Source organism: Phodopus roborovskii, unplaced genomic scaffold, assembly GCF_943737965.1.
Source record: "Phodopus roborovskii unplaced genomic scaffold, PHOROB, whole genome shotgun sequence".
Taxonomy (NCBI): domain Eukaryota; kingdom Metazoa; phylum Chordata; class Mammalia; order Rodentia; family Cricetidae; genus Phodopus; species Phodopus roborovskii.
This window is the reverse complement of record NW_026126623.1, coordinates 668,316-682,614: the sequence shown is the minus strand read 5'-3', so window position 1 is coordinate 682,614 and position 14,299 is coordinate 668,316. Positions and strand designations below refer to the sequence as shown.

The 14,299-nt window shown below is 42.6% G+C and overlaps 1 protein-coding gene across 4 annotated transcripts in view; it reads left to right on the top strand.

Moving 5' to 3' along the window:
• Lrrc28 (leucine rich repeat containing 28) overlaps positions 1 to 14,299 on the top strand; it is a 132,438-nt gene that overhangs the window by 101,857 nt on the left and 16,282 nt on the right. For 3 of the 4 annotated variants that reach the window (XM_051206515.1, XM_051206517.1, XM_051206514.1), the window contains one exon: positions 3,155 to 3,257. The exons of the other annotated variant lie outside the window; for it this stretch is intronic. In XM_051206515.1, coding sequence (XP_051062472.1) covers positions 3,155 to 3,257 — 103 coding nt within the window. The remainder of the gene's footprint in view (positions 1 to 3,154; positions 3,258 to 14,299) is intronic. 4 annotated transcript variants of the gene reach the window in all.

Below are 14,299 nucleotides of genomic sequence, written 5' to 3'. Positions count from 1 at the left end.
CAAGTGAATTATGACTGTGAGTATAAACAAACAGGAAAGAGAAAGAGAGAAGGGGATCAGTGGGAAAGGAAACCCCACGAGTGCCGAAAGGAAGCAGATGAACCATGCTTTGCCCTGTGCGGCACAAAGACAGGCTGTCTAGCTGTCTACAGGTCCAGAGGCAGGGGGAGAAGCTTGGTGAATTTGCATTTAACACTGTCAATAGTCTGATTTTTGGCCTTTGTTTTATTGAGACATGCTCTTCTAGATGTTCAGGCAGGTCTTGGAATCACTGTGTAGTTCAGCCTTAGCATTCTAATATGGGGGAGGGGCGGGGGTTGGTTTGCAACTTTTTTTTGTATATCAGAAAACACTTACCAACAAAGTCAAATGACAACTGACAAACTGAAAGGAAATATTTGTAATGTGTAACAGAGAAAGGGTGCTTTGCCAAAAAAAAAAAAAAAAAAAAAAAAGGACAAAAATTCCAAGAGCATGATAGAATATTGGTGGGGGGAGGGGCAGGGGCAGGGGTGTTGCTTATACACAGTTCGAAAATTACAATGTAAATAATGCTAAGATTCTATTTCTCAGCCATAATTAGCAAAAGTTTTTAAATACGACATGAATTGTTTCCTGTGGGTAAGAGGTTGCTCTCTCACAGTGTTAGTGGGACTTTAGGCAGGCATGCTGTCAGAAGGTCATATTGCCAATGCCAGAGAAGCTGCCTAGAAGGCTCATTCCTCAGAGCTCATCTCTAGCACCTGAGATGTATGTCTTCATGGAGGTCACTGCACATGCACATTTCCCAGACCCCAAGATCTTCAAATGCTGCGGCTTCAGTACTAACCTGGTTCATAGGTTGGGTTTCTCCAAGAAGAGAAGGTAGGACTCTTTGGAGAAGTGTTAGTTTCAGGGCTTTGCCAGAGAAATTGTGAGCCAAGCCTGCAGTATATCATGACGCCAGAATGCCTTGACATGGTCAGAAAAGAATGAGGACTTGTTAAAAGAACCTAGACGCAAACCCACCATCATTCCTAATTGCCAAGATTGAGCATTTGTGTAACAGGACAAAATAATGATGGTATTGGGTTTTCATTCTTCACAACAGAGAGGTCTATGATTCTAAACTAGTATAAAAATATGTTCAAAGGATGATTCCTCCTTACAGAAGAATTCTAGTTAGTGAGTGTGGCCAGAAAAAGGGTGATAGAAAAAAATTGTCATTATTTTCATAATTCTGTGATATTTGAAAACAAGATCCATGGAAAAATTATGGGCAATATTAAAATTATTGAGCAAAATTTTGTGGAAGATTCTAAGGAAAAACAAAAGGACATTTGTGTAGGCTCAAAGTTGTAATCGTGGAGAATTTGGCCTGGGGCTTGAAAGTGCTTTTTTAAAGTGGACACATGTGGATATGGGTTCCCTCATTTCCTCACTGGGAGCCCTTCCCAGTTTTTCCTGTCTCCATTGCCTTGCTATCTCCCGATGACATGTGGCCTCTGCCTCTCTCTGGCATACCTCTTTTCCCTGTGGTGACCCTGAAGAAATGGACCGCCATCCCAGCCCCTAATTGCAGGTCCACAGGTCTCAGCTCCACTTTGCCATCTCTTCCGATAGGGATTTGGGCTGTGTCTGACTTCTTCCTCATCCAGCAGCTGCAGGGGAGTTACATATTACCATATCTGCCTGGCTCCTAAGTTATCTGACCCCTAGCTACTCTGCTGCCCACCGCTCATCACCTTCCTCCAATCTCTCATCCCAGGGAAGATGACACAGGAGGAATCTTGATATGTGTAGTGTCTAAAGAGAACAAGTATCCAGTGACACCTTTTAAAGCACAGTAGACCGTTGGAGTGGATACAGGAACTTCTGCTGTGGGTCTTGTCATAGAAGAGAGATTAAAACAACTCCAAGTACAGTGAGGGCAAATCAAAACTGGCAGTCATGTTGCAGGGTAAGGGTCAGCAGGGTAAGGATCCGTGGATGGGAAGCTAAGAGGGTAAGGGGATACTAACCTGACAGTATTCTTCCATCAGAAATCTCTGGGAGGTAAGGGAGGATGATCAGACATCAACGGACAGTTCTTGCTAAGCTGATTTAGCAGGGCTCTTCATTAAAACCAGATTTTACAGGGAAGTACACAGAAGGAGGCAATGTAACAGAAGGTTCAAGAACTTGACTAAAGTTCAGCCAAGCAAAGAATCAAAGGGCAGCAGAATTAAAGGGCAGAGATAGGGGCTGGGACAATGACTTAGTAGGTAAAATGCCTGCTAATATAAACCTGAGGAGCTAAGTTCAGATTCCTAGCACTCACATGAAGAACAAGGCCTGGTGGTGTGAGCAAGCCTACCATCTGAGTGCTGGGGTGGGGGGTGGCGGAGACCAGAGGATCTCTGGAGCTCACTGGCTGGCCAGTGTGGCCAGGTTGGTGAGTGCCAGGTTCAGTGAGAGGCCCAGAAGACATCTGACATCAATCTGTGACCTACAGAAACACACACAGACATGTGCACACTCACAAAGGAGGGGGTGTGGAGGATGGCCAGCGGTTAAAAACATTGGCTGGTCATCGAGAGGCCACAGGTTCATTCTAAGCACCTACATGGTGACCCACAAATATCACAACTCCAGTGCTAGTGGCCTCTGTAGTCACTGCACTTGTAGTGCAGAGACAGGCACCCTGGAACACACACACACACACCACACACACACACACACACACACACACACACACACACCACACAACAAAAGTCAAGTCCAGGTGGGGAGCACAAGTCAGTTTGGTTAACCAGACCTGTCATCTTACTTTGTTTAACATTTTCTGTGGTTAAAAAACAGAAAACGAGGGCCCTATAACAGTCAATTGAAATTGTCTAAAATGTCGAAGTTTATAAAAGGCGAAATTAAATATTCTATTACTGATAATTTCATCTTTTTCATCTTTTAGTTTAAAAATTAAAGTCTAGATCAAGCAGGTTTTCTATGCCATGTTTTCTGAACCAAAAGCCAATATTACAACTGCCATAACTGTACACTCAGAATTAAAGTCATTTTTTTTCCTTCCAAAATAGAAGTTTGGGGTTGTTTACGATGTTGTATGCATTACACGTTGCATTTGATATTATAATGTTGTCTTCCTAAAGGAATTATAGCACTGCTCTCTCTAATGCAGATTTAGGGCGCTCTCGAGAACTGCAGTACGTGTATGTGGATAACAACACCCACCTGAAAGGCCTGCCGTCCTATCTCTACAACAAAGTCATCGGGTGCAATGGGTAAGGCAGGCTTCACAGCTGGGGTAAAAAACAGATGAGTGCGTTTTGATAGTTCTACTTGATTTTATCTTTGCCCTTAATAGGCTAAACCAAATATCTTTATGAACTAAGAATATTAGTCAAACGGTTTAGAATATCATATGTGGAGTTCAGTTAAGGAAGGTGTGGTGCAATGAGTTACTACTTTCCAGGCTAAAGAAAAAAAAGAGACTATATGCATTTTCTTTTTTATTATCGAAATAGCTCTGCTTTTGTCTTCAGTGATGAATAAAATCGTATATACAAGTCTGGAGCATGAAAATTTCCTGTATGTCTATGCTACCACACATACCATTATAAACTCTAGAAAGTAGAGGAATTGGCACTATGCTAAAAGATTTTTCTCCCTTGGGACATGATTGCAAAGACAATTTGCTATACTATCTAAGACTTTACCAATTTTAAATATTTAGAAGTCAGCAGCAGACGTAGTCCCTTCTTATGAATCATGAGTCCAGGAACCAAGCAGATGTTTCAGGGCACCAATAACCCCCTTTTCACAGGCTTTTAGAAGCTGGACACCACAAGCACCTGGTTGAAGTGCTCCAGGTGGTGTGCCATGAAAGGACTCCACACTCCTGTTTACCTACCCCGCTTGAGCAGCCCAAGGCATACCGTGAGACGGCATAGCTAACACATTTGAATCCTCACTCCCAGCCAGCTGCAGAGCCCGACTCTCTCTCCATGTAGCCCAGCGAGAAGACAGGTGGCAGTACTGAACACCGAGGACAGCTGCTTCTGTGTGGGCCTGGCTCCAGGGAATGGGTAGTAAGAGCTGATTGCCCCAGAGAGCGCCATCCTAGGAGCTGTGCCTTTCCCTCGGGAAGAGGGCACAGTTGTTATCACAGGAAGCCTTGGACAAACTGAGCTGGTCCAGGCTGATGAAATTCAAAACTGACTTGAACCAGGAACAATAGATTGTGTTATGGGTTTTAGCTAAATGGTTCTTCTACAGTTGACTTTGTCACAGACGTGACACCACGAAGTCATACCTCAGTGAGTTCCTAAAGGGTTTTACTCTAGTGTGATTCTTCCATGGTAAGAGCAGAATGACCTGGGTCATAATAGTGCACACGAAAAATGTAAGCAAGCTCCCACTCTGACTCAGCCTGCACTGAAAGATCAGTTCTGCCTCTACCACAGGGAGGCAATCACAGTTGTTTAGCACTACTGACTGCCAGAATGTTCTTTTTTTGCTCAGAAGAGAAAGTTTTTCATCTTTAAGTTTGTATCGGCAGCAGTGGTAGTGGGTTTTAGGAGCATGCCAAACATTTGGGGAAATTGATAATAGGAAAAAAAATAACAGTGTTAGTTAGCGGTCTCTGTTTTCTTCATACTTTTGTGAGCTTATCAATAGTAATACAGAAAAGTAAGATTACTGATAGGACATGTGTAACACCCAGTTTTATGATACTGACATTGGGGTGTGTGCAGTCCAGCTTACAAATAGACTCTATTGCATTTCCAGTCTGCTGCTTTAACCTGAAACTGTGAGTGTTCTTGTCATGAGAGTCCTAAGCCATTTACCCTTTTTAGGTCATGTAGCCTAATTTATGTCTAAAAATGATACTTCTTTATGTAGTATTTAAATGACAAAACATTTTCATAACTCTGGAGGATGCTGAAGAGAGATCCCACCTTGTCCCTCTTCCTTCAGCCTATAAAATAAACCAAAAGCCAAGGCCCCCATGCCCAGTCAGAGTTGGGTGCCTTCCTGCCTTTCTGTAGGAGAGAGGAAAGACACAGAGATGGTCCTGACAGAAAGAGAGGTGCGTGTGCCCTGGGGTCTAGCAAGGGCACCTGCTGGAACAGGAATGTGGGCGACCTATCCATTTGCAGAGTGTTTAGTGAGCAGTTTCCCTGTTTGGTTACCGCAAAGCAAATACCGTGGTGAGCAAAGTGATGCATACTAGTCCTCATGGCCCTTACGTGTAGCCAGGAATCAGGGAAGGACAGAATGGAAGGGACTTGTACAAACTGATGCATGAACTGGCAACCAGGCTCTATTCACTCCTGCACACGTTGCTTCCCCTGCCTTGCAGCCCCAGGTATAAAAGCACAACAGCCCTGCTCAGCTTAAGGATCCAGGAATCCGAGCTCCAGCAGTATAGTGTGAGCACAGCTTTAGGCACCTGTAGAACATAATGTAAAAATCTGGTCCATAATACATGTCTATATATAGAACACTACCTTAGATATTTTGCTTATGTTATAAACACACACACACACACACAATAAACCCTGGGGAAGGCTAGAGAATGGAGTATAAAATATACAAAAATCCATTAAATATAAATAAAAAATTATCCAGAGACATTTCAGAAGTCTCATGATATTTATAGAAAGTGAACTTTGATATTTATAGAAATGTGAACGAAGTTAACCCCTATTCATTGTGTATTTGTTGTTCAAATACCAGACACTAGCAAGCATGTCAGGACTGTGCTAGAAGTTACTAGAAAGACAAGATTTAAATGCTTATTCTGGCAAAAATAACAGTACAAATAGTAAATATCCTGAGAAGGGGTGATTGACACCTAGAGTGTGAACTAACTGTTGTCCCAGCTCAGAGTCACACATTAAATCCTGTCAATTAAACAGGTCAGCCCTCTTTATGGTGGAAGAAGCATCTCAGGAAGCCTTGGCTAGGAGTGGGAAGGAACCTTGGAGAGCCAAGGAGAGGCTGGCTGGTAGCCATAGCCATAGCTTAGTTACATCCGTGCAGTTTGCTGGCTTCACAGGTTCTATCTTTGCTGGGATTGTCTGTCTCTTACTGTGGTGGTAAATGCTTTGAGTTCCTCTACATTGTGCTCAGGGAGTTTTCTAGTACCACTCAGGGTGGCACATTGAGTATGCAGGAGCACTTGATGGTAAAAGTGGTCCCACATGGGTATTGCTCCAGAAAACAAGCCTGTTCATGGACATTTGGGGCTGGATCTGGATCTGGGATCTGGATTTCTAAGCGATCTAGTGGTTTGACATGCAGTCACTCAAGGTAATAGAATTGTTCAACTCAGTTGAACCCGTATACTAAAAACTTTTTAGATCATAGACTAATTTTAGTTTTTTCCCAAGTCAATGGAAACTGTTTGTTAATATGTCATGAATTGACTTACTAACCTATAGTACATTTTAAATTACTTACCTTGAATTAGCATACAAAGAATGTCTCAAGCATGATTTATTTTTATCTATCCTCTTCACCCCTGATAGCCCCTGTCCACTTTCACATTGCATGTGCTCATCAGCACCTCTTTTCCCTCTCTCATAGACTCTAGTTCCACAACCCACACCCACATGTATACATACCTATGACCATTGAAAGCTAGGATCCACATATGAGAAAGAATGTGCAGTATTTGTCTTTCTAAGTCTGGGGTTCTTAGGTTAATATAATTTCCAGATCCTTTCATTTTCTGGAAATGTCTTACTTTTCGTTGTGGTGAAATATCATTTCATTGTGTATGCATACCACATTTTCATTATCCATCTGTCTGTTGATAGAATCTATCTGGTTGCATTTCCCAGCTATTGTGACTAGAACAGCAAATGTCTGTGCACTAGGGTCTAGTCCTCTGGTTATGTGCCCAGGAGTGTCACAGCTGAGTCATGCGGGTGTTCGTTTCTAAGTTTTTAAGAAATCTTCACACTTGTTTGTATTATGGCTGCACTGGTTACATTCCTACTGGCAGTGAGTAAAGAGTCCTCATCAGCATTCATTGTCAGTCATTTGTTTTCTTGATGGCAGCCACTCTGACCAGGGCGAAATAGAATCTCAAAGTAGTTTTGATTTTCATTTCCCTGATGTTACATGAAATATTGATTGGCCATTTATCTCCCTCCTTTCTTTTCTCCCTCCCTCCCTCTCTCTGTCTCTCTGTCTCTCTTTCTTTCTGAAAACTGTCCATTCAGTCATTTTTTTTTTTTTTGAGACATATCTTATTTATATAACCCTGGCTGGTCTGGAATTTACTATGTGAATGAGGCCAGCCTTGAGTTCATAGAATCAGCCTGCCTCTGTCTCCTGAGCTTAAATGCATGGACCACTACACCCAGCTAACCCATTTATTGATTGGCAATTTTGTGTTTAATTTTTTAATTTTTGTAGCACGGCTGTTTGTTCTGCTGATGGTTTCCTTTGTTCACAAACATTTTATGTAAGGGCTCCCAACACTTTAAACAATATTGGGTATCCAAATTGCACCTCCTTGGAGCAGGTCCAGAGCAGTCCAAGTGCATATAACAAAAGTGTTATTTGAGCTGTCATCCATCTCTCAAGACAGAACAAATATACTAGTGTTTCCCTTAAGCGTTAGAGGGATATAACAGAATCTAGAGCCTCTGCAATCCTGGCATGAATGTCTACGATATAGTTCAGAATTCTATGGCATGTAAAGATTGGAGGAATTTGGCCCATTCTCAAGAATCAAGATGCTTAGAGACCAACCTGGGGTGGCCTAAAAAGGTGTAGATAATAAGGTAATCTTATAACTTTCATCAATGAGTAAAGAATTGGCATTCATGAATAGAAAGAAATATTACAGTGTTTTAGAACTATAAACTATAGTACCTGAGATGAAACATTGTTTGGTGGCTTCATATGGGAGAATAAGCTAAACCTACAAAAAGGAGTGACGTGGGAGGCAGAAGGGCAGATGTGACCTGGCCTTAAGACTGCCGAGAAGACTGAGAACAGAAGGGGCTGCCAGACCATGTGGAAATCTGCATGCTTGCTGCCCCAGAAGGAGAGTCAGGAGAGAGCAAGGCAGCGGAAACAGTGTGAACACAAAGCTGTGCCAGGGCCCCATGGCTGAGTCAGAGCTGGGGGTGGGGGGTGGGGTGGGGCACTTTCAAAACAACTGAAGGTAAACAAGGAGGCATTTCTAAAGGCTAATACAAAGCCCCATGTGTCATCCCTGCACTGAGTCAGGGGCATTGCTCAGAGTGCAGGCCCATGCTGGGCTTCATAGCAAGACATGTTTCAATAAAGAAGGAAACAAAGAATGAAGGCAAAGGAACAGCTTTTCAGAGCTGCTAAGTAACTCCCGGTTGAGACTTCATCAGGACAAGGGTGTTCTCTCTAGCTAGCACTAGCACTTTCATTCCTGCTCCTTATGTTAAATGAAAAGATGTTTCTGCTAAAGGGAGGGAGGGAGGAAGGGAGGGAGGGTAAGCCTGTAGCATTCCATGATGGCAGATAGGTGTTGTGGGTACTTCCTGAAGGTGTCAGAATTAGTGATTAAATCTTCATTTAAAAAATATCACCTTCCCAATCACACTCCCTTTCCCTCCTCCTGCTCCGTGTGTGTGTGTGTGTGTGTGTGTGTGTGTGTGTGTCTGTGTGTCTGTGTGTCTGTGTGTCTGTGTGTCTGTGTGTCTGTGTGTCTGTGTTGTACCATGGCATGCTGGTGGTCAGAAGACAACTCCAATGTGAGTCCTCACCTCCCACGGTTTCTGAAGCAAGTTGTGGGCCGCTGTGGATGCCAGGCTAGCTGGCCCGTGAGCTCTCACATCCTCTTGTGTCCCCACCTCCTGTTGTGCTGCAGGGACACTGAGATCACAGTACCCAGCTTTTACATCAGCTCTCAGGATTCAAATGCAGGTCCTCACTGTTACACTACAAGGGCTTAGTCTCTCCAGCCCTAGATCCTCATCTGGACATACTGTTACTTGGAGTGATGAGCATGAGCATGGATATGAATTAATTTGCTACATCATGCATTTGGGGGCAAATATGTAGCACAATCTCAGTGGCAAGATGACATTACTATTCAGTGAACCTGCTTTAAGCTAAATGATGAGTGACAGCTATGACAATACTAAATTAAAGGGATGTTTTCTAATAATTATTAGGACTATCTAAACTTGAGATCCTAAAATTTGAAATTTTAATAAATACCCTTAAGTAAGGGTAAAATGTACATTATATTTTTATAATCTCCTAGGCATTTAGTCTAAAATGTTTTGAACTACTTGAATTATGAATCAGAACTAGCAGTGTTTATTAATTGCTGGATAATAACCTTGCTCTATTGTGAAGTGAATGAAACAGTTGTATCTTCCATTCCTTCTTGTTGACACTTGGCTTCATTGTCAGCTCATCACTGCCCTGGACCACTTCCTTTTTGAGATGTATGATGCTCACTTTTCAAGGTAGTGCCTTCCAGCCCCGCCCATGTTCCAGATTCTGGTTGGTTGGAACTGTGATTCCTACTGTATGTCCTGTGCATTAAATAGCTGAGTCCCAGCTCATGTGTTCCTCTCCCTTGACTGCCATGGCTCTAATCTTACACTGAAGCAGTAATTAGTAATAGAAAGAAAGCTTGCCTGTACACAAGGGTGAGGACTTGCCGCATACCAGATGATATGCTCTTGGTTCTTTGGTGTTATTGCACAAAATCTTTCCAACAACCCCTGTGAATTATCCCTGTTTTAGAAGTGAAGAAATGGAAGGATGAAGGAAATTGTCTAAGAATCCTGGTAGCAGCCATGCCACCATCCACGCTTACCCTGTGCAATAACAGTCCTGCCTCCTCCTTGTCTCTCTCCTTTTCTGGGCTCACCTATGAGGCTGGGACTCTTCCACCGACTCCTCCAGAGCCAAGTTATACGAGAGCAGCTCAGGGAAGATGGGTGACGGAGGGAGCTGCTGACTCAGTCTGTACATCCTCACAGTACCTTGCTGCAGCTGGCTGTTGAGGGTGAATCATAGAAGTCATTCAACAGATGGATCTTAAATTTAATTAGCTTCTTAAACCTAGTGGTGAAGAGTGGGGTTAGAGTTGTCAAACTTTCTATAAAACAAGGGTACACTTGTTTGGCCTGAGCCCCTTCAATTTCATCTGTCATTATAATTGCAAGGGACAGTAAGAACCCTAAGAAAGCCTGGCTGTCAGTCTCCTGACCCTTTAGTTATTACTGGGCATTGTCCATGCAGAAGCACTTGGATTGCACTAGGAAGCAACATCTGTTACAGGAGCAATGATGTGAAGTAAATGTCCAGGAATGATGTACTGTAATCCCAGCACTCGGGGAGCTAATCAGGAGAGGATCACAAACTGGAAGCCAATTTTTTAATATGTTTTTCACTCCACATTTGTATTGTTTTCTTTTCTGCTCAGGGTTCACATTATTCAGTGTTAATGTAAAGTTCAGTGTGGACATAAACACATCCTTCAAGCTACAAGTCAGATCGGTCCTGCCCAGGTCAAGTCTATTTTATACTGTATAAAAATGACCCTATGGTGGCTGTTTATGATATTGGGTCTCTGAGGTGATCCTCAATGTCACCTAGAGAAATCCATAAATGCCTATCCCACTAAAAAATGTGAAAGAAAATCTAAAGTTTAGGCATAGGTAATATTATCTTACCACATAAATTTGTCAGGGTTCAGTTCCCAGAGTCATGAACACTTCTCAGGATCTGTAGGGAAGGGCAGAGTTTCCTTCCTGTGGAGAACTCCATCTTTGTTCTTTGGCCTTCACCTGATCTCCAATGGGTGATGTGTTTTACTCATGGCCTACTAATATAAATGTTAATCCTATCTAAAAATATCTCCACAAGGACATCTAACCTGGTGTTTGACTCAATACCCGGGCACCATGCCCTTGCCAGGTTGCCTCAAAAGAATAAGACATTTGCCAAAATTCCGCTTGACAGATGGCTGTTATTTTCCCAAGTCATTGTTTTCCTTACACATGGCAGCCTCTTTCTGTTGGGTCCCCCCCACACAGGAAACATTGTAGTACTCAGCCCTCTTAACCTAACTCCTCATCCCAAGAACAACAGTTGCAGGTTTTCCTGTGGTTTCCTTTTTTTCATGGTCCCTGTAATCTAAAGGGAGTGCTTGCTTTCTGCCCTGGTTTCTTCCACACCCCTGGGTTGGAGGGTTTTTTGTTGTTGTTACTGTTGTTCGTTTATTTGGTTGGTTGCTTGGTTGTTTTCTCTTTTGCTGTTTTGGTTACAAAATATCTAACAAGAGGCAACTAAAAGGAGGAAGGGTTTGTTTTGGCTTACAGTTTGTGGGCACACAGTTGGTCACCACAGGGAGGCCAAGGCAGCAGAGCAGCCCATAGCATGGTGCTCTCACACATAGGACAGGTCCTCCCACTTCAGCTGTCACAGACACACCCAGAGTTTTGTCTCCAAGAGATCCTAGATCATGTCAAGTTGGCAGTCGGCATTGACCATCACAGCTCCCTTTAATAGTCAGCAGCCTTTTCACTAGGAAAGGAAGCAGACATTTTAACTCAAAAGATGAACAAGCAAAAAAAAAAAAAAAAAAAAAAAAACCTGCCAGCAAATTGGAGGGAGGCGGTCGGTCTTCATCTGGTAAAATAGATCTGGGAAAACCAACAATCAATACAGTACTTCATGTTGAAAGAATTGTATCCAAGGAAAAGTTTGGGAGCTGTCCAGATAAAACTAGTGTAAAGTTCAAGGCCAATAATAAGCAACTGAGAGTTACAATAAAAAGAATCTTAGAAGGATCCTGCAGGCAGGCAGATCAGCTGTCAGACCATGGGGTGAAGTGAGTTAATGAGAACCGTGTAGGACTGACAATGGATTAACCAAACACAGCACTGAAACAGATCAGAAATTCCTTAAGCAAATTAAAAAGTGCTTGGTTGGAAATGTAATGTGGTGAAGACAGCATTCCAATTCAGAGGTGAACATTTGTTTTATTTGATAGTGCTACAGTTTGTTCTGTTTTATATCATGGACACACACACAAAAGATAAAGTGTACCTACATGTAAAATAATGTGGTAAGTAACTGGAAGAAATGGTGGGACAACCCTCCTGATAATCAGAAGAGTTAGATGCTGCGAAGGAAAAGGGGAGGGACTTCTGCGTGCAGGAAATAGGGGATGCATGGAACAGCAGGGGAGAGACTCCAGGGTAGGGAGAGGCACCATCTCCAAAAGTGACCAGATGGAAATATTTTATTGTGTGTGACAAAGATTTGCAATACAAAAGGTTCTAAGAATTGATTTTTTTTTTAAATTTAACTGAGCATTAAGCAAAAAGTGTGACTGGGTAGGTCACAGAAGAGGAGATGTGAATGACCAGCAAACATCTCCAAAGGTGATAAACTCAGAAACGAAGCTATTGATTTTCATCAGTCAAGCCTGCCAAGGACTGAAGTGATTGGTAACTCAGTTATGATTATGGTAGCAAGTACTAGCGTCCAATCTTTGGATGGTACAGTGTAGAACCTCTCGGTATTTACATCTTTGTTTCCATGGCTACACGTTTCCATTTGGGGAATATTATCTTCAGTAATGAAAATGTCTATGCACAGGATGTGTTACTTTTATTGTGGCGTGTGTGATGATAGGAGGGAAACCTGAAAAACCTGAGATGAACATAGTAAACAATGCTCCAGTCACAAGCTGGACACTCCATGACTTTAAATGATTTCTCTAGTCCTGGCTTGATGGCCCACACGATCATGTGAAGGGTGGAGCATTATAGTATTGTGTGAGCTTATTTGATTAAGGTGTGGGAGGAGCAAAAGAAAGGCTGTATCACTGCTTTTTCCCTCCACGAGCATATAGAGTAAAAACTGAAGACCACTAAGACAGCACAGGGACTGACTTAGACACTGGAGGGTTAGGGTTTGAAGATGGAAGCCTGGGAAAAAAAATCATTCACTTTTTCTCCACTTTTTTTATATCGCTTGACTCATGGCAATAGGTTATGTTAATTTTACAATTTGAATTTATAGTATTAGATTATTTTGAAATAACATTTTAAAAGAGATTCCTGGCTAAAATACTAGAGCTCATGAGACCAGATGAACAAAGCCAACTGTTTGGAAAGAGAAGTCACTAAGTGGAAATAGTCCAGTCCATCTCATGTTTCTCTGCCTCTTAAAATGTTATATAACTTCTCTTTAAAATATATCAGATCCCCCCCCAATTATCAGTAGTTAGAAAATATGAATTATTTGCTTTTACCACTTGCTGAGAAGACCACTGGTTTCTTACCCAACTAGCTATTCCATACCCCTTCTTGTCCCATCTCTTTGTCTAGACTTTGATAACTTCCTAGGGCCTGTTTCCTTTTGTGTCTTTAGTTTTCTTTGCCTCTTTATAATCATGTGTAATCTCTGTCCATGTCGTCAGACAATTCATAAAGAGATACCCAATGGTGTTTGCCATGAATTAAAGCTTACATTTCTGGTCCACCCTCCCACCTCCCTTTTTCCAGCCTCTGAAACCCATGAGCATCCTTAGTTTTCGGGCTGCGATACTGCTGTCAAGCTACTCTTCATTCCATGTGGCTTTCTAGTCTGCCAGCCTTCATTCCTGCCGAAACTGGAAGCTGGAAGTCAAAGTGAACCCCTCTGAATCCACCCCCAAAAGTCCCGTGCACAGATTCATTCAGCTCCTCCTCTGCCCCTGCTGTAGGAGGATTGCTGTGTAACTGTGCTGTATAGCTGCTTTCCAGTGGGATAAAGGAATAATTTTGTAATGAACAAAGGAACCCAGGGCTTCTGCCTTCCAGTCCTGTGCCCAGTGTGTCCTCCTCTTCTCTGGCCAAAGTCAAAGACACTGACTTAGTAGTTACTCTAGTTAGCTTTCCTGCTGCTGCGATAAAAACACTGACCAAAAGCAACTTATGGAGAAAGGGGTTGATTTGTCTTATACTTCTAGATAGAATCTCTTCATTGAGGGAAGTCAGAACAGAAACTAAGCTATGGAGGAATGCTGTGTATTGGCTTGCTCACTGCCTCCTGCTCAGCTAGCCTTTTTACACTGCCCAGGACCACCCTACAGTGGGCCAGTCCCTCCCACATGAGTCATCAATTAAGACACTCTTTCACAGACCTGGCCACAGGCCACTCTGATCTGAGCTGTTCTTAATTTGAGTTCCCTCAGGTGACTCTAGGTAATGTAAAGTTGACAGCTGAAACTAACTAGGACAGTGGCATTCAGAGGACCGCCTTTGTTAACTTTTGCCATTGGAGAAGAAAGGAATTGAGGCTTTCAGGTGCC